This window comes from Corvus kubaryi, unplaced genomic scaffold (assembly GCF_017639235.1).
Source record: "Corvus kubaryi isolate FWS band 111438036 unplaced genomic scaffold, C.kubaryi_AGA036_p1.0 133, whole genome shotgun sequence".
In the NCBI taxonomy this organism is placed as follows: domain Eukaryota; kingdom Metazoa; phylum Chordata; class Aves; order Passeriformes; family Corvidae; genus Corvus; species Corvus kubaryi.
The window spans coordinates 130,669-156,565 of NW_024580667.1; the positions used below are offsets into that span (position 1 = coordinate 130,669).

The window sequence follows — 25,897 nt, forward strand, 5'->3', positions numbered from 1 at the left end:
GTTCTGTATATACATAATTTAAAATTAGATTGCTGCCTGGGACAAGGCTGAGGTTTGACATGGTGATAGCTAGGCCAAAGCCACAACGACTTCCCACTTGGCCTATAACTTTCACGACCTATTTTCTCTTGTTTTTCTTTTATTATTTTTATAGAAATTCTATTATGATGGTAATGGATTACATTTCTCAAATTGTATTTCATTTCAAGAGCTTGTAAGGCTGTTGTATTTGTGGTTTCGTAAAATATGAAATACCAGGAGATGAGGCCCTTCCCAAACCACACGTGCCTTCTTTTGTGGGCAGGGATCATATAGAAAGTTAGGAAAATAGAGCATAAACAGAAGTGACATCTTGTATGGAAACCATAATCCCCCCTGTCTGTGGAATGTCTGCTGATTTTCATGATTAGCACTAAGGGGCTGTGAGGGTGCAAAATGCTAAAGCCCATGATCAGCCACTTTTCTTTACCTTCTGTTTTGTCTTAAAAAGCTATTCCCAAACTTTGAATACCGAACACCCCCACTGATGCTGCCCTGATCAAAATGAAACACCCACTAATGACGGGGCAGAGGAGAAAACTCACCCCCAGCTCTTAAGTGCTCTGGACACAGTAAATCCTGTACAGCAAATCAAAAGCAATGATGGCAATAGTCCTAAATAATGACAGCAATCACAACTCTTGTGGGCTCCTATGTCATTATTTGAAGACTATTTTTATATTTCACTGCCCATCTGAAAGCCTTTGGTTGCTGGAAAGTCAGTGGTCAATCGTGAATGTCGCCATGATAATTTTGAATGAGCCCATTATCCCACAGTGGAAAACTTCTTATTTAGCACCTGCCAGCCCAGCACCCCCCAAAAAGCTTCCAAAAAAATAAAATAGTTGAAGTATTAGTGAGCTGAGTTTGTTTTTCTCCTTGGCAACACGTTTGCCTCAAGAACAGAGCCAAACCATGCCCACACACGCATGCAAGTGCTCATGTTAAGCTGGTGGATTTTCAGAGCAAAGAGGAGCTTCTTGAAGCAGCCACACATCCCTGACTTTGCCATTTTTCCACCTTGGTAGCCAGCCACTCCACCAACCACCCAGTCTTTGGGAAAAAGGATTATCAGTCTGAGATAACCAACATCTTTTTACCCAACATTAATAATACTTTACCCAGGCAGCTCCAATAAAGAAAATCATCCTCTTAGGACACATCTCCCAGCTCTGCCCTGGGCTGCTGCAGGGGCTGACTCTGCTGGAGACTTGCAAGGGCCTGCTGGGGGTTTTGGGCCAGGCTTGTTGTTTAGTCTGAGCTGAGGTTTCCCAGGAATCCCAGGGCTGGATGCCGGTGGTGTGCCACCGGACGTGGAAGGGACATGCCACCGTGCCCCCACTGCGGGGTTGTGCTCCAGGGGTGGAAAAAGCCGTGCCTTGGGAAAACAAGGGATGTCAGGGTGAGGGCTGCACATCAGCCCTGTCCCTCCCCATGCTGGATGCTCTCAAGGTGGGGGTCAAGAGGATGGGGCCAGAATTTTCAGTGACAGGATGAGGAGCAATGACCATAAACTGAACCATGAGAAGTTCCACCTCAACAGGAGGAAGAATTTCTTTACTTTGAGGGTGGCAGAGCACTGGAACAGCTGCCCAGGAAGAACATGGAGTCTCCCTCTCTGCAGACATTCCAAACCCACCTGAATGCCTTCCTGTGTCACTTGCTCCAGGTGACCCTGCCTTGGCAACAAGGATGATCTCTAGAGACACCTTCCAACCCCAACAATTCCATGATTCAGTGATTTTGTGATTCTGTGGAGCTGCTTAAATACTCTAATTAGACCCACCAGTATCACATCATGATGCACAGGTGCCTCCTACAGCTTAAAGCCTGCCAGTCTGGATCCTGGGAGCAGGATGATCTGCTGGAATACAGAGCTCCATATGGATGAATGCTCCCTCCCCAGTGCCTGGGCACAGCAGTTGTCACACATCTCAATAATACAAGGTGCCTCAAGTGCTCCCCATTCCAATTTTCTGGCTTGTACAGCTCAAAAAATCTTCTCCTTAGGAGATTTTACATCAAGGGGAAAAGAAAAAAAAACACCAGCAAGAAAACTCAAGTTCACCCTGGACTCTGAAAAGTCCTCCTGTGTGTCAGACGTACTGAACCCAGCGAGTACAGAGGCTCTTTGATGAAAATTCAGGCAGATACATGCAGAGAAAAATGGTATTTCCCCAAAGAGCCAGCACAAAAGATGTATTAAGTGATAATTTCATTCTCAAATGGTTTTCAAGCAACAACTGGTAGCACTTAAATCAACATTTTGCACATGATTAAATCCTAAGGACAACTAATTATTTCTGGCATTTCTTTAAAACTTCTCTATCAGCCAAGCTGATGTTGGAAAGCTTCTGCTGTGCTTTCACTGCAGTTAACTTTCAAAATACTTCTTCAATGAAATCATCATGCTGCTCATGGCAAGAGAAATTTATCTGTGGCCTGAATAAGACTCTGTGTTCCACTTCAGCCCGCCTGAAAAAGATGGATTACCTACAGTAAATGTCATTATTCCAAGCTACCTTTGTGTAGTCCCACCCATGGGCATGGCAGAGCCCCATGGGCGAGTGTATTCCAGGATCACTGGGAAATCCATGGATTTAAGTGTTGTTTGAGCAGTACCCAGAGCCTCATGAGAGCATTTCCACAGAGTGAATTTCTCCCTAAATGCATGACGCGAATTGCACTCATTGTGGCAGAATTGCTCGCGCCTAATTTGATAAAATATATAAAGAACAATAAACAGCCAAGTACCAGTGTGGCATATGCAACCTCCAGATTTATACTACAGGGTGAATCTTTTGGCCTGACCCAGGAGCAATAAATAGCAGGAAACAGGATTATTACATTCAGGTGAAAGATTGACTGTAGGGTGGCACAAAGGGTCTCATTAGATTTATGTACCTGGGAGGAACAGAATGGCTGCACCAACATAATGCATTTAAAGAAACTCAATTTGATACCTGTGACAACCTGCATTATACATGCAACAACAGCCAGGTAAATGACAGCTTTAATTTAAACTTTCCTTGCTTTATTTAATTTAAGGTAAGCCCCCAGGCTATATTTTGTGGTGCTGGGCAGCAGGGTTTAGCTTGAAAAATACTGTTATTGTTAAAGAAAAGTGGGTAGCTAATCCCCATACAGCACACTGAAAATAACCCTTTAATTTCATTCTAATGGCATTTCTTTGGTATTCACAGGAATGCCAGCTCTGAGACCCTTATGTTTTGAAATTTAATGTAGGGCAATTACAGCCAAAGTGTATCTGGGGAAAGTCCTAGCAGAGGGGGCACATTTCTTCTCTGAGTGGGTGCTTAATTGGGGATGGCTAAGGGGCTCAATACACTCCTAAAATGTTATACCCTCTTCCAAAGGACAGATTATATGGCCAGGAAGCACTGACACAGGGAGAAGGCAGAGCTGGACAGTAAAAAATTGCAATGTTAACTTCTCCCTGGCCACCACTTTGTGGGATCTCATTCCCTGCTTTGCATCCTGAATTATTCAGATTCAGGTACCCACGAGGGAAGGCAATTACAGAGGGATACCCTGGAGATCCTCGAGGAAGCACTTGCATGGCTCTGCAATGTGGGGTCGTATTTTAGACTCCTCTGGGATGACTCAGGTTTTAAAATGGGTCTAAACAGAGCAGGTACAGTTTTACTAAAAAAGAAATGCAGCTCTAAGCGCTCCAGGTACTGCTTGTGTTAATATTTAACACACAAAGCATTTTAAGAACTGAGGAAATATTATCACTGAATATCATTTAAGGAAAAAGTCTGTGGACTGCAAAGGAGGAGGGTGGGGAAAACTTCTGCAGAAAAGAAATTGCAAAGTAACCTACAGAAAGGCAGGGTAGCACTATCTGATACACACTTTTTTCCCCTAAAAGTGGCAGGAATACCACATTCCAATTCCCAGAGTGTAATAACACTACATATTACATACACACATGTATGTGAGGTTTAGAAATGCCACAACATATTTATTTTTGTTGCTTGGCAGTGTTAGTTTCTCCATTAAAAGTGTAGTACTAAGATCTATTTTTTCAGGCATGAGTTAGACCCAATAAATTAAAACTTCTCTGATGAAATACAGTGTTTTTAAATTAGATCTTTCTATTATTTTTGTGTATAGTATGAGCATGCAATATATGCATGCAGTATTTTTTGTTGTTGGGCTAATCTTTTTTTTTTTTTGGTAGCTTGCAAGTGATTTTATTTGTTTCTTTTTCATCAAGTCATGACTTAGGAGCTGTAGCAAAGTACGAATTTTCTTTGTTGTCTCCAGTTAGGAACTCTGCACTGTTCTTTCAACAGGGAAGGCTGTAAAAGAATTCAAGATTAATAAACAAACACCTTCCACTGTCCCAGGCTGCTCCCAGCCCCAATGTCCAGCCTGGCCTTGGGCACTGCCAGGGATCCAGGGGCAGCCCCAGCTGCTCTGGGCACCCTGTGCCAGGGCCTGCCCACCCTCCCAGGGAACAATTCCTGCCCAAGATCCCATCCAGCCCGGCCCTCTGGCACTGGGAAGCCATTTCCCTTGTTCTGGCCCTCCAGTTCCTGATGAAGGGTCCCTCTCCACATGCACAAGCATTTTATGAGGACACTGCAGACGCCTCTAAAGGAAATGCAGACACCTCTCTACACAAAGGGGAATTTTGGCAGCTGAAACCAAAGCCACCTCCTGTCTACTGACTGCAGGGAGCCAGAGCATCCTCCTGAGCGATTCAGTGAATGCATGCACTAATAGAAAACAGCAAAAAAGAAGGAGAAATTATAGAATCACAGAATATTCTGAGTTGGAAGGGACCCACAGGGATCAGCCAATGCAAGCTCTGTCCCTGCACAGACCCCCCAACAATCCCACCCTGGGCATCCCTGGCAGCGCTGTCCAAACGCTCCTGGAGCTCTGGCAGCCTCGGGGCCGTGCCCATTCCCTGGGGAGCCTGGGCAGTGCCCAGCAGCCTCTGGGGGAAGAACCTTTCCCTGCTCTCCAGCCTAAACCTCTCAGCAACAAGTAACATTGTTATCTAACAATAATTATCTAATCTAATGCACCTTAAGGAATTTACACTGAGGGAAACTGCGATCAGTTCTCTTGCAGAAAAGCCAGCACAAATACTTAAAAGGCAATTTTAGGAAGCAGGTAAGACTGATACTGAATCAATACTTCATTTGTGATTATACCTCTGCATTTGCTTAGCACAAAAAAAAATTAAAAAGACACTGAATTAAAGACACTTGAACTTCTGAATAAGCAGCCTTACAAGAAGACCTCCTCCAATTCTTTGTAACTTCAGCTCACCCCTATTATTTCTACGTATCTCAAATCTTTGACTACTCACTGGAAATTCTGATTTGACTTCAGCACAACTTCCATCCTCACCACTGAACAGAGGAGGTGTGATAAGCTGTCAGACCACTTTGCCCTGCTTGTGCTGCTCATCACATCAGCACAGCAAGTGTGAACAGCAACCGCAGAGCCCAGGGCTGAGGTTTTCCTGAACAACTGATCCTGGGAGATGAGATTAAAATGCAGGTGTTTGTGACAGAGAGATGTGAAGCACAGGCTCCACTGGTACAATTGTCAGCAACTGACTCTTCTGGACCTTTGCCCTTCAGCAACACCCAAGGGAAACTGTTTTAAAGACAGTCAGGCATTTTAAACAGGAAAGCACTTGTTTGGATAGTTTCCTTGAAAATAAAAAATACAAATCTGCATTGTGTTTTGTTAGATGTCCCACAGGGCGCTCCTGAGCTTGGGAAAGCCACCAGTCAACATCCAAAAATCCACTGCAATACCCTGTCAGCCTAATTGATTCAGGTCTCCTTTATAGTGACATTCCTAAAAAAATGTCCTGAGACAACAGTTAATGCACATACACTCTGTGGCTACTGCCTGTTGAGCTGAGCAATTCATTTTCCTGCTCCTTTCTACTCCCCTGCCTGCCTCCATATTTATGTTGCTTTTTCAGCCCGAGTTCTTAAATCCAGCTCCACTTTTTGGCATTATTTTTACAGTAAATAAAAAAGTAAAGATCAATAGTTCACTCCCTCTGCCATTACATGAATTTAATTCCAATGTTTCCCTGTTTGGTTATATTTGGAGCAAAGGCAAGTGCCCAAATGGCTGGATTTGACAACTTCCATGCAGTGTTAGATCACACACGCCACAGCCTTCAATGGATCAATGGTGCTGCTCCAGGCTACGGCAAATCCCCATTTTATTAACTTTAATATGTGCTCTTTCACCTGGTGCGCAAAGCAAATTCACATCCAAAAATTATCCACAGTCAGAGGAAAGGTATTGCACAAGCTCATGAGAAGTCTGTGCCTGTAGCAGCATTTTAGACCCTCTGGAACACCTGAACAGGGCTGGCAGGACAAGGTAGGGTAAACTGGAGCCTTCTGGGATGGCAGCAGTGGCCTGGCAGGATATCCTGAGGCACCTAAAATGGTGCTAAACACACAGATTTAGACAACTGAGCCACACCCATCACAAAACCCCTGTTCTCGAGCCACCACCAGCCTTATTACCTTGACCCGTTAACCTGGTTGGGGTTACACTCCATCTTGATGGTGACTCTGGCTGGGGGCTGTGACAACCAGTCCTGCTGGGGGACACGTGGGCTCATCTTTGAGGTCTGCCCATATTCACTGGAGGAGGAGGCCGTCATCTCTGTCTTGGCGAGGTGGGGTGATCCGTAGGCACACTCGAACAGGGACTGGTCTTCGCTCACCACCGATAACGCTTCCTGCAAACCAGAGAAGGGTCAGTGCAGCCACGCTGCAGGGCAGCCATCACAATATTCCCCAAGGGAAAAGGGCTTGGCCCTTCACAGGGAGGTGAATGGTCTCATTAGTTTTTAGGCACAGCACTGCTCTTGGTGCAGGTGAGGACCCATGGGGACAGATGTTGTCAGCACATGACAGGAAGACAAGGGAACGTCTCCCTGGAGAGACCCCTCCCACAGCAGATGCACAAACACATGCTACCAAACACTTGGGAACACTGGCCAGCAGCTGGGAGGGAGGAGAGGGCAGGATGGGCAGCAGAGCTCAGATCTGTGGGGTCTCAGTAGTGATGCAGAGGGTGAGATCTGCTGGATGTAGCAAAAATTGCTGCCCCTGCAAGGAGCAACCGAAAGCCAGGCCCTGCTGACCCACTGGGATCCTCCTTTCCTTCCTCAGGGACCCAGACCAGGTCCTTTCTGAACCAGGAGCTGAGACATCTGGGCACAACCTCCAATCCAGGGACATCATGCCCACCAGCCACCTCCCTCCCTCTCATGGCAACTCTTCCTGGTGGAAATCCCACTCCAGAGCTGTGGGAAGGGCTTCCCACCCTCTTTGTGGCAGCACTGGGGTTATGGCCATCGAGGGCTGCAGGGCCCATCAGCTCCCTCAGTGGTGGGAGAGCTGTCACCATGTCTGTCTGGAGACCAGACAGACACCAGAGGGAGGGACAGTCACCCTCTATCCCCACTGCCAAGCATTCCTGCTGGCACCAATTCCTTCCCTGTGCTATCTGGAGTTGAGTCTTGTGAGCAAGGCAGTGCCTGGGCCAGGCTTGGGGTGGTGCTGTGGCAACCACATCCATCAGAAAATGTGGGAAGAGCTGAAACTCCTTAAGGGACACATCCCACCCGAGATAAGGCTCCCCAGCCATGAGAGCAGGTCTAAGCTGCCACACTCCCACTGTCCTCCAGCAGTGCACAGACTCGGGGAGCACCCTCCAAAAGCAGAATTCTGAGGAAATTCCCCCTCTCCAGGGGCCACTTAGGGTGGACAAGATGCATAAGGGTGCAAATTCAAGCACTGGAAGGGGCTGCCCAGGGAGGTTTGGAGTCCCCATCCCTGGAGGTGTTCCAAGGAAGGGCTGGAGGTGGCACTCGGTGCTCCGAGCTGGGGACAAGGTGGGCATCGGGCACAGCTGGGACTGGATGGGCTGGGAGGGCTTTTCCAGCCTCAGTGACTCTGTGAAAAGACAGTAAACCCCCTGTGTGACTCCATCCTGCCACCCTGGCCCTGTGGCACGGAATGGAGCACGGGTGAGGCCAGCACCTCCTCCCTGCCATTGTGGGGACAATCCCCAGCTCTGGGTGGGCGAGAGGCTCCGCGTGAGCCCGGGGGCCGACAGCAGCCGAGGGGGAGGCTGGGCCAGCTGGCCATGGCTGCGAGTGTGGGGGCCAAGGATCAGAGGGTGGGGGGAATCGTGAGCCAGACTCGGGGCAGGGAGCTCCGTGAGGCAGCGTGTGTGGGCTGTGCTCCTGCCAGATCTGCTGCTGACGGCCAGAACCGCGTGGTCCTGTCAGCAGAGGAGAAGGGAGAGAGAAAAGGGATGGGAGTTCCCCAGCTCTGGGAGGGTGGGTGGCTGTCTGCAGGCTCCCACCCTCCCTGGCTGCTGGAAGAGGGCTTTGCTGAGCTCCAGCAGTCACATGCTGCCCTAAAAATCAGTGTTTGCTCATTTTAAGGCCCATGGTGTGACTTGCAGATGTCCTAGGCAGGGGTAAGAGCTGGATTCCACCCCTGTGGGCTTCTTTTGACCCCAGAATATTCTGTGATTCTACATTTCTCCTTCTTTTTATCCACCTGGTTTGTGAGCCCTTGGGGGGGCACTCTGTTAATATTCACAGTTTGCTCTGCAAGTGCAAAGGTGGGGACAGCACTTCTGGCTTCTTACTGCTCGTGGAAACTGAGATCACCCCTAAATCCCTGGGCTTGGGGAATGGGATCTCAGGCCCTCCAAGTGCCCTGAGACTCATGATTGAATCACAGAGTTCAGGCAGTGATCTGCACTTTTTTACTGCTGATTTTCAGATGTCATTTGAGTGCAAAGATCACCACTAGGCTGCTCCCAGTGACTCCTCAGTTACCATCCTTCCTTCTGTGCTCTGCACACTCTCCCACCAACCTGCAACCAGCTACCTCTGCCTCTTTGGTTCTGTGAGACAAAAAGCATGCCAGAATAACACCTCTCCTTTTTGCCATGCCTCTCATGCCAGAAACCTTTGCTCTTGGCGGTCTGAAGCTTTTCTGATCAGCTTTTTCTGGGAAAAGCTGCAGACCAAGGAGGTATGGGTGGAGATGGCCACTGGTCCCTTGTTCCCCAAAGATTCTTCCCTGGCTCCACTGAGAGACAGCAGGGAACTTGATGTGCTTGGATAGTAAAGTAGAAGGGATCATGTAATAAGAAATAAAAAAAGAAAATGTTACACTGGAAGGAAAATAAAGAGTTCTTTCTCAGCAGTCCATGAGAGTTTTTCAGGAAAAAAAACCCCAAACTAAGTATATTTATGCACAAACACAGCCTGGCCAGATGATCACAATACATCCCATACTTGACACTACTGAATGCACAGTTCCCTCTTTTCTGCCCCAATCCATGAGATGAAAAACATGTAACAAAATGTTAATTTTGGAAGACTTAGCTCCAGTAAATACACTGAAGTGTGAGTTACACAGGAGAAAGCTGATACAGATTGCAAATATAACATTATTTTACTTTGTAAACCATTAACTAATGGACCTTTTCAAAACAGGCATCAAGCACTATATAATGGATTTATTTCTTATCCTCCCTCACACAAGTGAAACAAAGTACATTTTTCTGGTTCCTATTAAAGATGACTCCACCAAATGTAAGTTAATTTATGGATATTTAGGGTAAGTGTAAATGTAAACAACAACAAGAAAAAAAGGGGCTTCTATTTATTGGCATTACTAATGACAACAAACACTGCTTGCACTATGGGTGCCCATTATGTTGCCTAACAAGGGAAAGTACAAACATTTTAACTTCCTGAGGAGCACAGTAAATGTTGGAAATATGAACCCAATTACCTAGGGCTGTATGAATATCTACAACTATAGACACAAAACAAGACAAACATAAACGAGCCCAAGAGACAGACTTGAACTTCACGTTTTGGAGGAAAATTCATGGACAAAGCAAGCTCAGCCTGAGTTTAGCCCTGGTTGAATAGCACTCATCTGTACTCCATCCTGCTGGTTATCAGTTAGTGCTCGCTGACAGGTCTGGGAAGGCTCTGGAGGAATAGCTGAGCTCCTGCCAGCTTTGTCTGCTGTGGGTCGGGCCCTTTGTGGAGGCTCATTAATGTGAGCTCCACAACGGAGTGTCAGAGAGCCTCTGGCATTCACCCTCCCTGGTCCTGGCCAGCCTGTCTGCAAGGACAGCAGGACATGGGTCACCCCTCCCCGGGTGACAAAAGCTGCACTGGCCATCGAAGCCTTTGCAAAACGTTGAGGAGTCAGCACAACTAAAGAAAATGGCCCAAGCTGGAATCAGCCTTACGTCCTCTTCAACCTCTTCTTCCTCTCAGTGATCTTAAATCAGAGTATCCCAGAATGGTTTGGGGTGGAAGGGACCTTAAAGATCACCTTGTTCCACCCCTGCCATGGCAGGGACACCTTCCACTGTCCCAGGCTGCTCCAAGCCCCAATGTCCAGCCTGGCCTTGGGCACTGCCAGGGATCCAGAGGCAGCCCCAGCTGCTCTGGGAATTCCATCCCAGCCCCTCCCAACCCTCCCAGGGAACAATTCTTTCCCAATCTCCCATCCAGCCCTCCCCTCTGGCACTGGGAAGCCATTCCCTGTGTCCTGTCCCTCCAGCCCTTGTCCCAAGTCCCTCTCCAGCTCTCTTGGAGCCCCTTTAGGAACTGGAAGAGGCTCTGAGCTCTCCCTGGAGCTTTCTCTTCTCCATGTGAACACCCCCAGCTGTCCCAGCCTGGCTCCAGAGCAGAGGGGCTCCAGCCCTGGGATCAACTTAGGCCACTTAAAAGGTGAGGATTTCTGGCCCAGGCTTTTCTGAATCCACTGACCTTGCAAGACCCAGGGACGCTGAACAACCAGAACTCAACCAACCTGATATAACCTCCCGTGAAGCTCATCCTGGGGAAAAGCACAGAAATGGCACCCAGCAATAGGAAGCATTTCTCAGCTGCTCAGGAATGTCTGACAAGGGGCATAATTTGGTATCCCCAAACTGTGAGCTGTGAAAGGAAGGCCCCAACAGCAAACTGCTGTCCTAGAACAGCTGACAGAAAGCAGTGTGGGTTATTCCTTTCCTAAATACAGGGACTTAAAAATCTGTTTTGTGTTACAATTGCAAATGCAAGCTCCTGGACCTGAAATCTAATACAAAAATTGTCAGAACTCACCATCATGAAAAAATAGCGGCATGGTCTGGCCACATATAAATGTAAACAAAGCTATTAATACTGACAGTGTTTGGCAGGGTTTTATTACATATGGATGCCAGTTCTATTCCTAGTAAATGCTTTTCATTACTCATTTACATGTTAATCTCTTTTTCTCATCCATATTAATGGTGTTGCTGGAGCAGTTTGGCAACATCAAGCTGTAAGTGGGATAAAGCAATGTAAACATTAATAATTATTACAAAATAGATGCATTACAGGCTTCTTTCAGTTTTGCAAAGGTTTGTACCTTTGTGACAATAATTTTAGCAGTGAATGGGGTCATCTTCCTGGATTTCACATGATGTAACATATTCTCATGGCATCTCAGAAGTGAAGCCTTTAATTTCTAGTAATTAATGTCTGGAGTAAAGGGATATGAAGAAAGGAACACATGGAGCTTAAAGCAGAAGGTGGGAAGGGTCTTTCATGCAAGTCTGTGAAGCAGAGCTGTTGGTATCTGAGGTCAATACTGAACACAAATTTTCTTTATTTCATCTTCCTTTCTCCACATATTTCCTCTCATGACATCACAGCAAACCCCCCCCCCCCCCCAAACCCAAACAAACCCATGTTCCTTCACTATATTCCTTTTATATTTTAATGGCTCGTACTATGCCAAACCTGGCTTCTCCCTTGGACTTTCTGTACTAATGATAAAAGAACAAAACGATTTCACTATTTGGTTTTGACTTACACTTCACTGATAAGTTTAAAAAAAGAAAAAGAATAACAGACTGACAAATCTGTAGAACAATAGGTACAGCAACGCCTTTAAAGTAGGCATAAAGTCATTAGGACAAAGGTGTTTACTTAATCAAATGCAAGATTACTTGGCCTAGAAGCATGAAGTTACAGGAAATGTGATTGAAGTAGTTCCCATCGTGAAAGCACATGCAAGCTGCCCTCTCCTTTAAATGCAATGTCAGGAACTAAGGACAAAGACTTTTTTTTCCCCTAAAGTTTGGTCAAACTTAAGAAATGGCTACACAAGACAATAAGGTGTGTGGTTGTGCAGCAGAATTCGCTTGGGCTGAGGGATAGCAGCAGGATTTTAAAGTAATTTGGATGCCACTCTAACCCAGGGATTAGAATAGACAACGGTTTTAAACTGTGAACTGGTTTTGTTTTCATGAGCAATGGTTTTAAACTGAAGGAAGCCAAGTTTGTATTGTATTTTAGGAAGAAATCCTTGGCTGTGAGGGTGGGCAGGCCCTGGCACAGGGTGCCCAGAGCAGCTGTGGCTGCCCCTGGATCCCTGGCAGTGCCCAAGGCCAGGCTGGATGGGGCTTGGGCAAGAAGTGCACCCAAGGAGGAGGATGAATGAGGGGACACAAACACAGCAACAACTCTTGTTGTACACTGAGATGCTACAGAAATAAAATGCATTTTTTGCTTGTTCAGACAGCATTCCCACACTCCCAAAAGGACCTGTTACCCTTGGCTTGCAACAACATTGCAATAAAGAACTTTTAATTAACATTGCCATATGCACTACGTTTATATCATCTATTTTTTGACACCAGTTTTATAATATTTCTCCTCAAAGATGTAAACATATTTTACCTTCTTCTCTAATCTGATTTCATGGTAATCCATAGATAAGCACAAGCTTTGACCTCCCCACAGCCACAATCCATTCAGACATGAGCTGTTTCTTATCACTTCTCAGATGTCTACAGTTGGTCAGAAAAAGCTCTCTGTTCTAAAAAGAATTCTGACATATTGCAACTTGCTTTCATTCTAAATTAGAACAAAAGCTGTTATACGAAAACTTTCACCAAACTGTTTATTATGAGCATTAATTGTAACACACCAGCGTGTGTTTTGCAGATGTTAAAACTTTCTAATAAACAGTCACATTTGGAGAGGAGTTGTGTTTTCTGAGGGAAGATTGTTTTCATTAAGGCCGTGCAATTAGCTCCTTAAGGGTTTCCATGCTTTAGTGCTCTGGGTATCCCCTTGTATACCTGATAATATTTGTTGTTGAAGCTTTGTAAATTGAATTACAGCTGTCACTGAAAGAAACAACAGGTGAGAGTGGAGAGGGAAGCACACAGAGAACAAGATTTGACCAAATCACTCTTCTTGCTTGCTGCTCTTCTACCTATCCTCCCTCAGACTGCCTCTTCTGATGCTCTAGGAAGCTGTTCATCTGGAGAGAAAACCTAATTTCAAACAGGCCAGGAATGTCATTTCCAGGCTGGAACAGAGAGCACAGGGAGGCTGGACACCAGAACCTCCCTGAGCAGCGGGAACTCTTCCAGTCTGAGACTCTGCTCACGTCTGCAACAGGCACCACTGCATGAGGAAACAAGCTGGGGTTGAACTGCTTAAAGAGCCTAAATTTGCAGCCCTGCTCCAAAGCCAAGCCTTTGAGCCTTGGGTTCATTGCATCCAGCAGCAACCGGGTGAAACAAAAGGCAAATGATTGATGTTTTAGCCTTGCTGTAGCTTATTAATCATGATGCTTGTACAAGTCTCTCCTGACCATTTGCAGAAGGAAGACATTCAACATGGTGTGGGGAACATACTGGAAAAGGTTACTGCTTAAAATGCAGTCACCTGAGTCAGGAATTACAACACACATCTGGAATATGTTTTCCTTCTAAATCTCCGAGTCTTGGATTCATTAGATCAGACAAAAACCCACATATTATATTCATGAGGAGAGTTCAGGAACAACAAAAAGCCTTGGCAAGTACAAGATAGGAAAGACAGATGTTGTCCTCACCTCCACCCATGAGAATCCGATTGCCAGCTCAGCCAACATCCTCCACCTCCTTTCAGGGAGCACTTGGAGACTCCGTGTTAATCCAAACACAGGCCCGGTGCTGCCACTTATCAGCTCTCCTCACCTCTTGCTGAGAAAAATACAAGGATGTTTGGAGCCCCACTTGAAAAAAGGAATAATCAAGCATCCATCAAGTTGATGTTATGAAATTGCAGGCTGGATTCATTTCTGGGAAACAGCAGCAGATGTTTGAGGCCTGATCCTGCAGCCCTCTTTGCGTAACTTTGACTTCACTGGTAATGTGAACAGAGGCCTCATGGCTAAGCCCAAAGGCTTAATATTTTGTGTCTTAACGAACAAACTCTGAAATACTATAAATTCAAATGCAGGCCCTGGTGCCTTATCACAATTTCTAATAAACTGTCATTCCTGAAATGTCAGCAAACCATAAGGTAATATTTGCAGCATGAGCCATTCAACTCCACGTCTCCAAGTGCTTCAGAAAATAAAAAAATCACCATTCCGTTATTGCAGATGGTGAAACTTTGGTTGGAATTACTAAAAATCAGTCTTAGAAAACATATCTCCCTCATGCCTAGCTGTGTGCTGTGTTTGGGACTACCCTGAATTTCACACACTAAAATTATCACATTGATTAGAGTAACTTCCAGAGCAGGCACGAACACCTGATTTGAAGAATTGCCATTTCACAATCAATTATTTCATCTTTATCTGACAGCAAAGTGCAAGTGAATAATTTAATCCCAAACCAAGATTTAATATGGGAAGTAGGAAACTCTTTTATACATGTTACAGAGATGAAAACTTCCACCCTGCACCTGTTTCAACCATCTCTACACCTGAGTGGGCCTCAAGCTGCTTGGAAGCAGCTCTGCCCATGCACAACCACCAAAGAACTGCACCAGGCTCCTGAGCTAAAGCAGACCTCAAAATTCTTCTCCTGCACAAGCAAAGTGCTGGAAAATTACTTAAACACTGAGGCAACACCGGGTTTTATCAGCAGCACCAGGAGCTGAACGAAGAGGGTGCAGGGTTGGAGCAGCACAATGATCAGAATACGTATTCCTGAATGGTTATGTCAACCTTAAATCACCAGGGCTGGAAACAATACAAATATATCCTGCAGATTGTATATTGTATACAATATATTGCTTTTTAAAAGAAACTGTAGCTTTGTATGCTTATTTTAGCACTTCCATCCATGGAAAGAGCTCGAGCAGCGAAGTTTGAATGACTATTTTTTTCAGTCAATACAATAGACTTTTCCCCTTTTCATCTTGAGAGTATTGTCAATTATGAACTTTGAAAGCTTGGAGTTTTTTGCTCCTTCATGCTTGGCTGTTAACTTCTAGGCCTTCAAAATGCCTAGAAAACTGGGAAAACTTGGATGTCGAACTCTTTAATTTTTATCTCAGCCCAGGGCTAGCCTGTTGCTGCTACCTTGCTTTTCTAGTACAGGACTGTATTGATCTGAAGGAGCAGCCAACCTTCTGCTTTGTTAAAAAATACAAACATCTGAGTGTTTTTTCAGCAACCTTTCCAGCAGAAGTTTGTTTGGCAAAGCAGGTTGCAGGTTTGTAAAGTGGCCCAGAGCCCGATAGGAAGGGAACTCAGGCTGCACACAACACCTGCTAGGAACTAACAGATCAAAATGATATTGGGAAAGAACCTTGGCAAAGAGTCTTGGGACCAAAATAAAGCCCAAAACAAGGCACTGATCCCATTCTAAACCATCAATCTTAACCATTTTTTGCTCCCTCTTAAAATCCTTTGCATCTTGGGCAGCCCCAGCAGTTCAGCTGAAGTTTCTTCAAAAGTTACTGTGTGTTAATCAGAGTTAGTCTCCTGCCCAGAATTAAAGGCTTTGCTTGTACACAGTAACTACCCTCAACTTTACTGGGATAATTTTTAACATGATTTTTATTTTAGCCTTATTCAAAAGATTTGTGCAGTGTTATGGTAACATTTGCAACTCTTTTCCCTAGCATCTAAGGGAAACTACAAGATTATACATTACATTTATAATTTGTTCTACTACATTCAGTATTTGCTCACTGTGGTGGGTTGACCCACCATAGATATATTTTATATATAACTATGTACTCTTATTTTATATATGTAATATATATATATATATATACATATGCATGTACACACACTCAAGTATATGTGCACATGCACATTTTTAGAGAATCCCACTCTCAATCTCTGAGCAATTTTTAAGTAAAAATAACTCAGGTATTAAAATACCTTTCTCTAAAGCATAGCATGTGCCAAGGACAAGCTCATCAGCAAAGTGATTAGAAATATATGGGAAGGAATGACGAGATCTTTACAGCCATGGCATTGAGGAAGCCTGAAAAAATGCATCTGAGCAAGTTTCCTTTCCAATGAAGCTTAGTTTTTTAGGAATGCCTGAGAGCGTGAGGGAAATAACACTTGGATGGAGGCCACGAGCTGAGCTCCTCGGTGACCCATCACTTCCCTGCAGGGTCTGTGTGTGGTGTTTGTGCACGTGCACACACGAGGGTGAGCGTGGCTGTGTCATGAGGGGGTCACTCACCTTCCTGCTGGAAAGCCTGCACTTACAGGGCAGTCTTAGCTCCAAATATTCCCAACCCCAAGGAGATCACAGGAAAACAAAAGGGTGTCTGCTGGGTGTGTTCCCAAGTCTAACCAGCAGCACGCTGGCAAATCTCAGATGATCCCCTGTGTTTGCCTTCATATGTATTTAAAACTCTCACTTTCCTGTTTAGAGGGCACTGAGCACATTCAACTCTTAGCAATCTCCTTGCTTGAAACCTTTGGCAAATGCTGCTCAAGCCATCTTTATTTGTATGTATGTTTTTATTCACTTCCAAGTGTATTTTGTCTTGATGTAATTGTTCCCTGGGAGGGTGGGCAGGCCCTGGCACAGGGTGCCCAGAGCAGCTGGGGCTGCCCCTGGATCCCTGGCAGTGCCCAAGGCCAGGCTGGACATTGGGGCTGGGAGCAGCCTGGGACAGTGGAAGGTGTCCCTGCCCATGGCAGGGGGTTGGAACAAGGTGATTTTTGAGGTTCCTTCCAACCCAAACCATTCCATGATTCTATAATTCCATATATTTTACTGACTTCTCCACATTAGACAACTGGAATTAAACCACAAATTTCTAGTGCTTTAAAAAAATTTACTCTGTTAGCAGTGCTCTCCATTTTTGCACAGCATTGGAGCAGAAAATCTTTTGTTTACATTATTGCCCCTTCCTTTTCCTCAGACACCTTTTATTCTGGAGCTCCCATGTATACACTGGATATATATATATATATATATGTGGTATTACATGCCTCTCATGGTATTCCCCATTTCAGGAGCATATGGAATATTGCTCAGATGGGTAATCCTTCTAAATTCAGAATGAACTTTCCAAATATGCCCACTGTGTATGTAAAATATGACTTCCTGTCACGATAACCTTTGCAGTGTATAGCCCAGCATACTTTCCTATAATTGTTTATAATGAATATCTTGATTCATACTTCTGCACACATTATTTTAGTCATCTGCCACAAAACATGACTAATGAAATTAACACGGGGTTGAATGTCACAGCATTAAGTCATTTCTTTGGGTGCAAAGACTCCCACAGGAGAGGGTTTAGTAAAACAGCAATAAAGTTAAGTGCCTGCTTTTCTTTAAGGATATTTAACCTGCTCTGCTGAAGCAGTATAAAATAAAGATATTGTTGTTTCAGCTCAAATATTAACTCCAATCAGTCCAACAGACTGGTATTGTTTTTGCTATATTGCAGTTAGAGAAGTAGCCAAACCAATGGATTATAAAAAAAATGTTGTTTCATACCTATGGCAGAAAAAGGTTGGAGTGAATGTTCCTTGTTTGTCCCCAAATCAATCAAAACAGAACCATCCCAAAAAGAAACCTTCACACGCACACAAACCAAATTGCTTTGTGTATAAAAAAAAAAAAAATCCAATCCCATTTACACCTGTGCTTTTGCTTGTAAACTAAGTTATTACTTTATTTAAGGAATGTCTTTCTAAATAAAATCTTCAATCCAGAATCATGAAATAGAAACAATTATTTCAGAAAAAATTTCAACTGTTTCATTCTTTTTTCCTTCTTTTAAGAGATCTGCCTCCCAAATTTAACCTTTATCTTCCAACTCAAATCATTCTATGATTGTATGAGCTTGTGGCTCTCTGCTGAATCTCACATGCAGCAGAAACAGGTTGTGGCCCATTTTTAATTTTACACGTGAAGAAGAAAAGGAAAATGCACGTGGCAATATCTTTGATGTGGTGGCAAGAAAAATCCTGCAGCTTTTCCTTGTGGCAATATTTCTTCCAAACTAGTGATTACCTAAGTTACCAGTCAAGAACCAGGCCCTGCAGCTCTGACATTGACTGGTTTTGGCACCAGCACCAACATCAGCTCCAGAAGGACAAGAAAGATCAGCTGCTGCCACTGATGAAAAAGTGAACTGAGAACGTCAATTGCAAATGAAGAGAATCTCCTGTCCCGAATGGTGAGATCTGCATTTACCACAGCAATAGAAACCTTTAGGATGGTTTTCCCCACACCTCACTAAGAGGTGTCTAATACACATTGCTACAAGAAATGAAGCTGGGTGGATGAAAAGCTTAAGATATGCTAAAAGATAAAATTTTTATTTACTTTTCTTTGGTCTGAGTTGAAAAATGACCCCCAAGATGTCTTTACATACTGTAATCCAGCCTTCCAACACACAGGAGAGGTAGAGAGGTCTGCAGGCTGTTTCTCTTTTATTGTTTCCCCAAACAAACCCATTTCCTACAAGCTGTTCCCATATCTTTCGTGCCACGTCCAGCTTCCCAGAAAAACAGCAGGAAAACAAAGTGTGAACTCAAAACAACCCATTTCCCCAGAACAATGTGCCATACCAAGGAGAGAGAGAGAGATAAAGGGGAGGAGGGCTTGGGGGAAGGCGGGGAAGAGCGGGAGGGAGGCAGAGGAGCTGCTGTGATGCTGCCAGGGGACCTGGAGAAAAAAAGAAGGAGGAACTTTTAAAAGTCACAGAGGGGAAGAGCTGTGAGTTGTGTAACTGTAAATATGCAACAGGCAGGTTGCCAACTATTTCAAAGGATTCGAGGTTTCAAAATCGTCGAGGAGGCTTAACTGATTTGCGCTCGGGGTCTGGAGCTTCCAGGAACACCTTTACATGTCTGAGAGCCAGAAACTGCCCCATCTTTTTATAGACTCCTCAAGCCATACTTGGTCTGCATTTCAAGTTGAATCGGTAAGGAATGTAAACAGACCCCATTTATGCTTCTCTGCAATCTAATAAAATGAAAGCATGGACTAAATAAAGCAAAATGATCGATGTTGTTTGGTAAGAAGGGAAAACCAGATGAGCTTGTTCATTCAGTTCCTGGCTGACCTGAGCAATCTCCAATGCTCCTGCTGTTCAGTAGACCAAGAAAATCCATGCACTGAGCTCCCACAGGAATAAAAACCACTCACCGAGACACGTGTGATAAAAGGAAATGATAAATGTTACCATGACAGTTTAAAAACCTCTTTCTGTATTTGCAGGAATAAAAGTAAGGAAGGAACAAATCATTTCAGCCTTTTTGTCCATGAGGATTATTCAAGTGAGAAAAAAACTTGTGTAGAATCAACACAATTGGAATGCCCTTCCCCAAACTGTGCCCTGGGCTGATCCCCCAGTGTGGGCAGCAGGAAAGGGATTGGGATGGTGCCCCTGTGCCCCTGTGCCCAGGTGAGAGCCCACCTGCAGAGCTGCCCCAGCCCTGGGACCAGCACAGGGAGGACGTGGAGCTGCTGGAGAGAGGCCAGAGGAAGTAATGAAGTTGATCCCAGGGCTGGAGCCCCCCTGCTCTGGGACAGGCTGCGAGAGCTGGGGGTGTTCACCTGGAGAAGAGAAGGCTCCAGGGAGAGCTCAGAGCCCCTTGCAGGGCCTAAAGGGGCTCCAGGAGAGCTGGAGAGGGACTTTTGATGAGGATATGTAGTGATAGGACAAAGGGGAATGAATGGCTTTGAACTGAAAGAGGGTAAAGTTAGATTAGGTATTAGGAAGAAATTGTTCCCTGGGAGGGTGGGCAGGCCCTGGCACAGGGTGCCCAGAGCAGCTGGGGCTGCCCCTGGATCCCTGGCAGTGCCCAAGGCCAGGCTGGACATTGGGGCTTGGAGCAGCCTGGGACAGTGGAAGGTGTCCCTGCCCATGGCAGGGGGTTGGAACTGGATGATCTTAAGGTTCCTTCCACCCCAAACTATTCTATGAATCCATGAAATCAAGAATCTGACCAGCTTTGAAATCTTTGGGTGGGGAGACACAGCTTCAGTAAATGAAAGACAAAAATGTGGTTCCTTTCTTTTTTTTCTGTTGATAAAAGATGCAAACCCACAGATGTTGCAGTCAGTGCAATAAAAACCCAAACACAACCATTTGTCAGTGAGACCTGGCATTACTATGAAAGGTGCACTCTGCAGAGAGGGAGATGTGGGGCAACACTCATGTCACAACATGCTGACTTCCTACTGTGGACTTTTACTTGAACTGCCATGATTCTGCAGCAAAAAGGACTCTTCCAGTGCCTCAAAAGTATTTACTATTTACTAACCACGAATTTTATGCAGTGCTAAATGCAAGAAATAAATGGACTCTGCTGTCTTGGGCACAGAACTAAGGCAAAGGAATAGGCAGCCCTTGTCAGAAAATGCTTGTAGCTAACACAGAAGAGACACAAGCTGAGGGAAATAGATACAAAGCCCAAGTTAAATGCAAAGTGTGCCCAGTGTGACTATCACAGTTGTGCCAGAGGTTGTTTTTTCAGTTTGAATGACCAGAAAATAATAAATAATGAAAGGCTACTATGCATGGCAGGCAAGAAGTGGAATGAAGGTGAAGAGAAAAGCCTGAAGAATGGGGAATGAAAAGCAAAGGTTTGGGTTGGAAGGGATCTTAAAGATCATCTAATTCCAACCCCCCGCCATGGCAGGGACACCTCCCACTGTCCCAGGCTGCTCCAAGCCCCAATGTCCAGCCTGGCCTTGGGCACTGCCAGGGATCCAGGGGCAGCCCCAGCTGCTCTGGGCACCCTGTGCCAGGGCCTGCCCACCCTCCCAGGGAACAATTCCTGCCCAATCTCCCATCCAGCCCTGCCCTCTGGCACTGGGAAGCCATTCCCTGGCTCCTGTCATTCCAGGCCCTTGTAAAGAGTCCCCCTCCATCTTTCTTCTATGTCTGAATCGGGCACCTGTTCAAAGCATCAATTTCTCAAGACTGTGAATTTTCAGCCAGCCAAACACAGATTGTTGAGGATTTCACACACTAATTGTACCAAAACAATTAGCAAAACTCATTTTGCTCCATCAGAGTCAGCAGAAACATGTTACTGGTTTTATCAGGAGAACTCTTGACTCTTCAGAATGTCTTTTAAATATATAAAAGCTTTCTTATAAGGTACTTCCAGTGAGACTGAAATCTAAAACAGATCTTTAGAAACCAACTCTTTTGTAAGAATATGGAAAACAGATCTAAAGCTTCAGTAAAACTTTTTGCTTCCTCATGTTGAGTATTTCATCACTGTCCAGGCGTGTTTTAAAGCTGTTTATGACCCTCTGAAGCTTCAGGCTTCACACACAACTGTGGAGAAAATGTTTGCTAGAAACATTTAAAATTCCTGCCACATCTTCTTGCATTCTACTTTTTCTACAGATAGGTTTTGCATGCTGAGTACATTAAATATTATACTGGTGATATGCACAAGGATATTTTTAAGTCAGTTATTTGAAAAATTAGTTCTTATTTATTTCAAAGTCCAGAGCTCCTGATTCTGTATTTCTAGGAACACCTCTCAGGATATTTTTCTAATTTTTACAGTATTTTTGAGGTGTCAGTGAAATCATCAATCCTTGCAATGAAAACCACACTGCTCATTTTAAAACTTGGCAGCTAAAAATTCTGCATTCCAAATTTATCTTTTATTTGAGCAGTTCTATTGCCATAAATAGAACTATTTGCAAATAAGAGCTAAGTGCATCTAATTAATAGATATTTCTCACAGCACCAGAACAACTTCATCATTAACTGAGCTTAGTGGCAGCCCATGCAATTTTAGCAGCTGAGCAGAATAACATCCCATTTTTTCAGATGAAAAGCTCTTAAAAGGCTATTAATGAAAATTCTGTGGGAAACAGAAAAGCTCTGAAAATCACAAAGAAAGTGTCTTAGATGGGGATGTGGAAATAAACCAGCTGTTTCTGAAAATAGAGTGATTTTTTCCCCGTCACGGTGAGGATCTGTGCATGCAACTGAAAATTCTCTCTCCCAGTCCTCTGCCAGAGTCAGCACCCACCACATGGAATTAAAAAAGCCAAAATGTCCCATCCAGCAAAAACAGGAGTAAAAAACATGCTGCTGATTATACATTTGGGGCCGTTTTCCTCCCTTGTTTTCATTATTCAGAGGGAAAGATTTTCCCATATGAGCAAAGTAATGTCAGAAACATTTCAACAAGACTTGAATTTGCCAAGTTGGGTGAGCTGTGTTTCTGCTGGAAAGGGGTGTAAGATGGTTGTGTGAGGACCACAGAATCATGGAATGGGTTGGGTTGGAAGGAACCTCAAAAATCATCCAGTGCCATGGGCAGGGACACCTTCCACTGTCCCAGGCTGCTCCAAGCCCCAATGTCCAGCCTGGCCTTGGGCACTGCCAGGGATCCAGGGGCAGCCCCAGCTGCTCTGGGCACCCTGTGCCAGGGCCTGCCCACCCTCCCAGGGAACAATTCCTGCCCAATCTCCCATCCAGCCCTGCCCTCTGGCACTGGGAAGCCATTCCCTGGCTCCTGGCCCTCCAGCCCTTGTGAAAAGTCCCTCTCCAAGAGAGACAAACAGTGTAAAACCAGCTCTGTCCTCTGGAAATGTGTGTTTAGAAGTTGAGGGCAACTGAGGATTAAATAAAGCAAAGAAATTGCAATCTGAGTGAAAAAGAAAACACAGGAAGAGACGAAATAGTGCAAAATGAGATCAGAGAAATCTGGTGAAGAAAAGACCATTAATGATTAAAACTAGGCTGAACTCTGTGACACTGGAGGGTTCTGCTGGTGGCTGGAGCACTGGCAAGGTGTGGAATTAAACAGTCAGCCAGGGAATCTGAGAAACTCAAGGGTAACTGAGGCATTGTTTTGCATAGAGGGAGAGCTGCCATAGCACTTCTTTGTTTGCAAATCTAGACTTGTTTTGGAAGTTTGGGCCTCTGTTCTCCTTTGCCTGGCCATCTTCTCATTTATTTAAACAAGCCTGGTGATTGTAAATGGTCTCTGAAGCACTGGAGATTACAGTTTATACTCACTGCCATGGAAATTCAGAGTATAATGACTTTGTTTTTCCCTTCTGATAGCTGATAGTGTCTCTCCTATACTAAGCTGACACTTCCAAAAAAACTGAAAACTTTGCCCTTCTCAGGACACTTCATGACTCCAAGAACTTCCTCAACAGATTTTGTTTTCCCATCTTTCACTTTGGTTTGCAACACTGACTGGCACTGGTAATTCTTCCTTCAGTTATTCATGGAGTAGTTGGAAGATCATTTTAAATCAGATTTTAAGTCAAGTTCCTCCTTCTTTAGAGCATCTAGTTTTAGCACCTTTATCAAGCATAGGAATTTCATTTTCAGCATCATCCCAATCCTGTTTAACGAGGATTTCAAAAGAGTTAATTCTGAGGATTTATCAAGCTTCCTTTTTAACAATGGTGGCTGCCAACTTTCATGATCTTACTGAACCTCAGGTTCCTCTGAACCTAAATTCTAGAGTCAGCTAAAAAGACTGCTGGTTTTTGTTTTCAGTAAAAGATTTGTGAATTAGAAGGCAGATGAGATAAACAGTATATATATTATTCCCTGAAATTCCATGATTTTTGAGGTCATGTCACTGTGAATTCTGAATATTTTTACTGACAGAAAATATAACATTTTTTATTGTCACCTTAATTTCAGTATCACATCCCACTGCTTTCTGCCTCTACCATGAAACTTTCATATAAAACTATTTGCAACATTTTGACTTGTCTTATTATTCAACCTTCTGAATTTCTCCTCTTTTCACTAAGGAAAGAAACAGAGAATTAGGAGAGGAAAAAAAGGAAAACAATGCCTTTGGGCTCACAGACACCCCACTTAATGTTGACCTCTCTCAAGCAACCTAGAGGCCCCTTAACTGGTCCTCTTCAGTGTCATAAAAGCCTCCAATCCCCCTATATTACCATATTTGGAGGGAAAATTTCTACAAATATATAAATAGAGATGCGTTTTCTTCACTCATGATTGTATCATCACAATTTTGTGATGCAAAATTTGAATATTTTCAAGCTTTAAAATATGAGCTGAAGCTTTTGGCACTCACTACACAGCAAATACTTTTCCCCAAGAGGCTGAGCTGCCAGCTTTATTTCTTAACACCTTCAGGAATAAGATTTAACCTGAATCTGAATCCCAGCTTGCAAGCCAGAAACATGACCAGAAAGTTTTTACGTCAGGCCTTGGAAAAAAACGTACTTAAACCCGATGTGTTTTGGGTCTGTAGCTTGGCTTTTTAGGTAAAATTTTTAGAACTAGAGCCTTTTGTCAGTGAAAACTGAAGACTTCAATTGTTCACATAATTCAAGAAACTGCCCCTTAGTTGCTAAATATCACTACTCCCAATAAAAATGGTGAGAGCTGGCAAGAATTGCATCCTCCAAGAAGCAGATGAGACTGACAGAGATCAAGGCCAAACACAACCTCTGTGAAAGAGGAAAACAGGATTATGAAGGCCCAAGCTCAGAAGAGAAACATACTTGAAATTGAATTTGGTCTGGTCTGGGTTATAAAAGGCTACATTACGTATGTGATAAAGGTGAGGAGAAAAAGAAGAAAATCTGAAGATAGGAAATAAGGGAGACCTTGTCATTCTCCACAAGTCCCTGACAGGAGGGGGCAGCCGGGGGGGTCGGGCTCTGCTGCCAGGGAACAGGGACAGGAGGAGAGGGAACGGCCTCAGGCTGGGCCAGGGCAGGCTCAGGGTGGACAGCAGCAGGAATTTCCCCATGGAAAGGGAGCTCAGGCCTTGGCAGGGGCTGCCCAGGGAGGTTTGGAGTGCCCATCCCTGAGGTGTCCCAGGAAGGGCTGGAGGTGGCACTCAGTGCTCTGGGCTGGGGACAAGGTGGGCATCGGGCACAGCTGAGACTGAGTTGTTTTGGAGATCTTTTCCAACCTCAGTGATTCTGTGTTTCTGTAAGATTTCACATTCACGCTAATTGAGAAGCATCTGGGAGAGAAAATTCGCACAGAATGAGTTTAAAGTCAATAATTTACATGTACATTTTATAGACTGTGCTTTAGCTCAAAATATTTCCAACACCTATTTAAGTGATTTTGTTTGGTTTTTTTTTTTTTAAGATGTTGCAGTTGTCAAATCTGCAACCCACTTGTCCAACAAACAGCTTTGGAATTCGTAGCTCATTTTGAATGTCTGGATCTAAAGCTTCCCATTCTAAGTGAGAAAACCAAATCATCATGGAGTCATGGAATGGTTTGGCTTGGAAGGGACCTAAAAATTCATCCAGTGCCACCCCCCTGCCATGGGCAGGGACACCTTCCACTGTGCCAGGCTGCTCCAAGCCCCAATGTCCAGCCTGGCCTTGGACACTGCCAGGGATCCAGGGGCAGCCACAGCTGCTCTGTGCCAGGGCCTCACCACCCTGACATTAAAGATTCCATTATTTTGCTACACAAAACCTTTCCTTGGAAAAAAAAAAGATCTGACTACTTTCAATTTCCTTTACTCTTTCTAAAAAGGTGCTGTTGACAAGGAGGGGATTTTCTCACATCAGGTAAGTGGCA

At 44.5% G+C, this 25,897-nt stretch overlaps 1 protein-coding gene across 15 annotated transcripts in view; it reads right to left on the bottom strand.

Moving 5' to 3' along the window:
- The window catches only part of ERG (ETS transcription factor ERG), a 135,230-nt gene that overhangs the window by 23,070 nt on the left and 86,263 nt on the right, over nt 1-25,897 (bottom strand). For 12 of the 15 annotated variants that reach the window (XM_042033068.1, XM_042033133.1, XM_042033115.1 and 9 more), the window contains one exon: nt 6,582-6,799. The exons of 2 other annotated variants lie outside the window; for them this stretch is intronic. In XM_042033068.1, coding sequence (XP_041889002.1) covers nt 6,582-6,799 — 218 coding nt within the window. Of the gene's footprint in view, nt 1-6,581; nt 6,800-13,997; nt 14,103-25,897 lie in introns of those variants that run through there. One more of the 15 variants, XM_042033073.1, reaches the window with a different exon arrangement.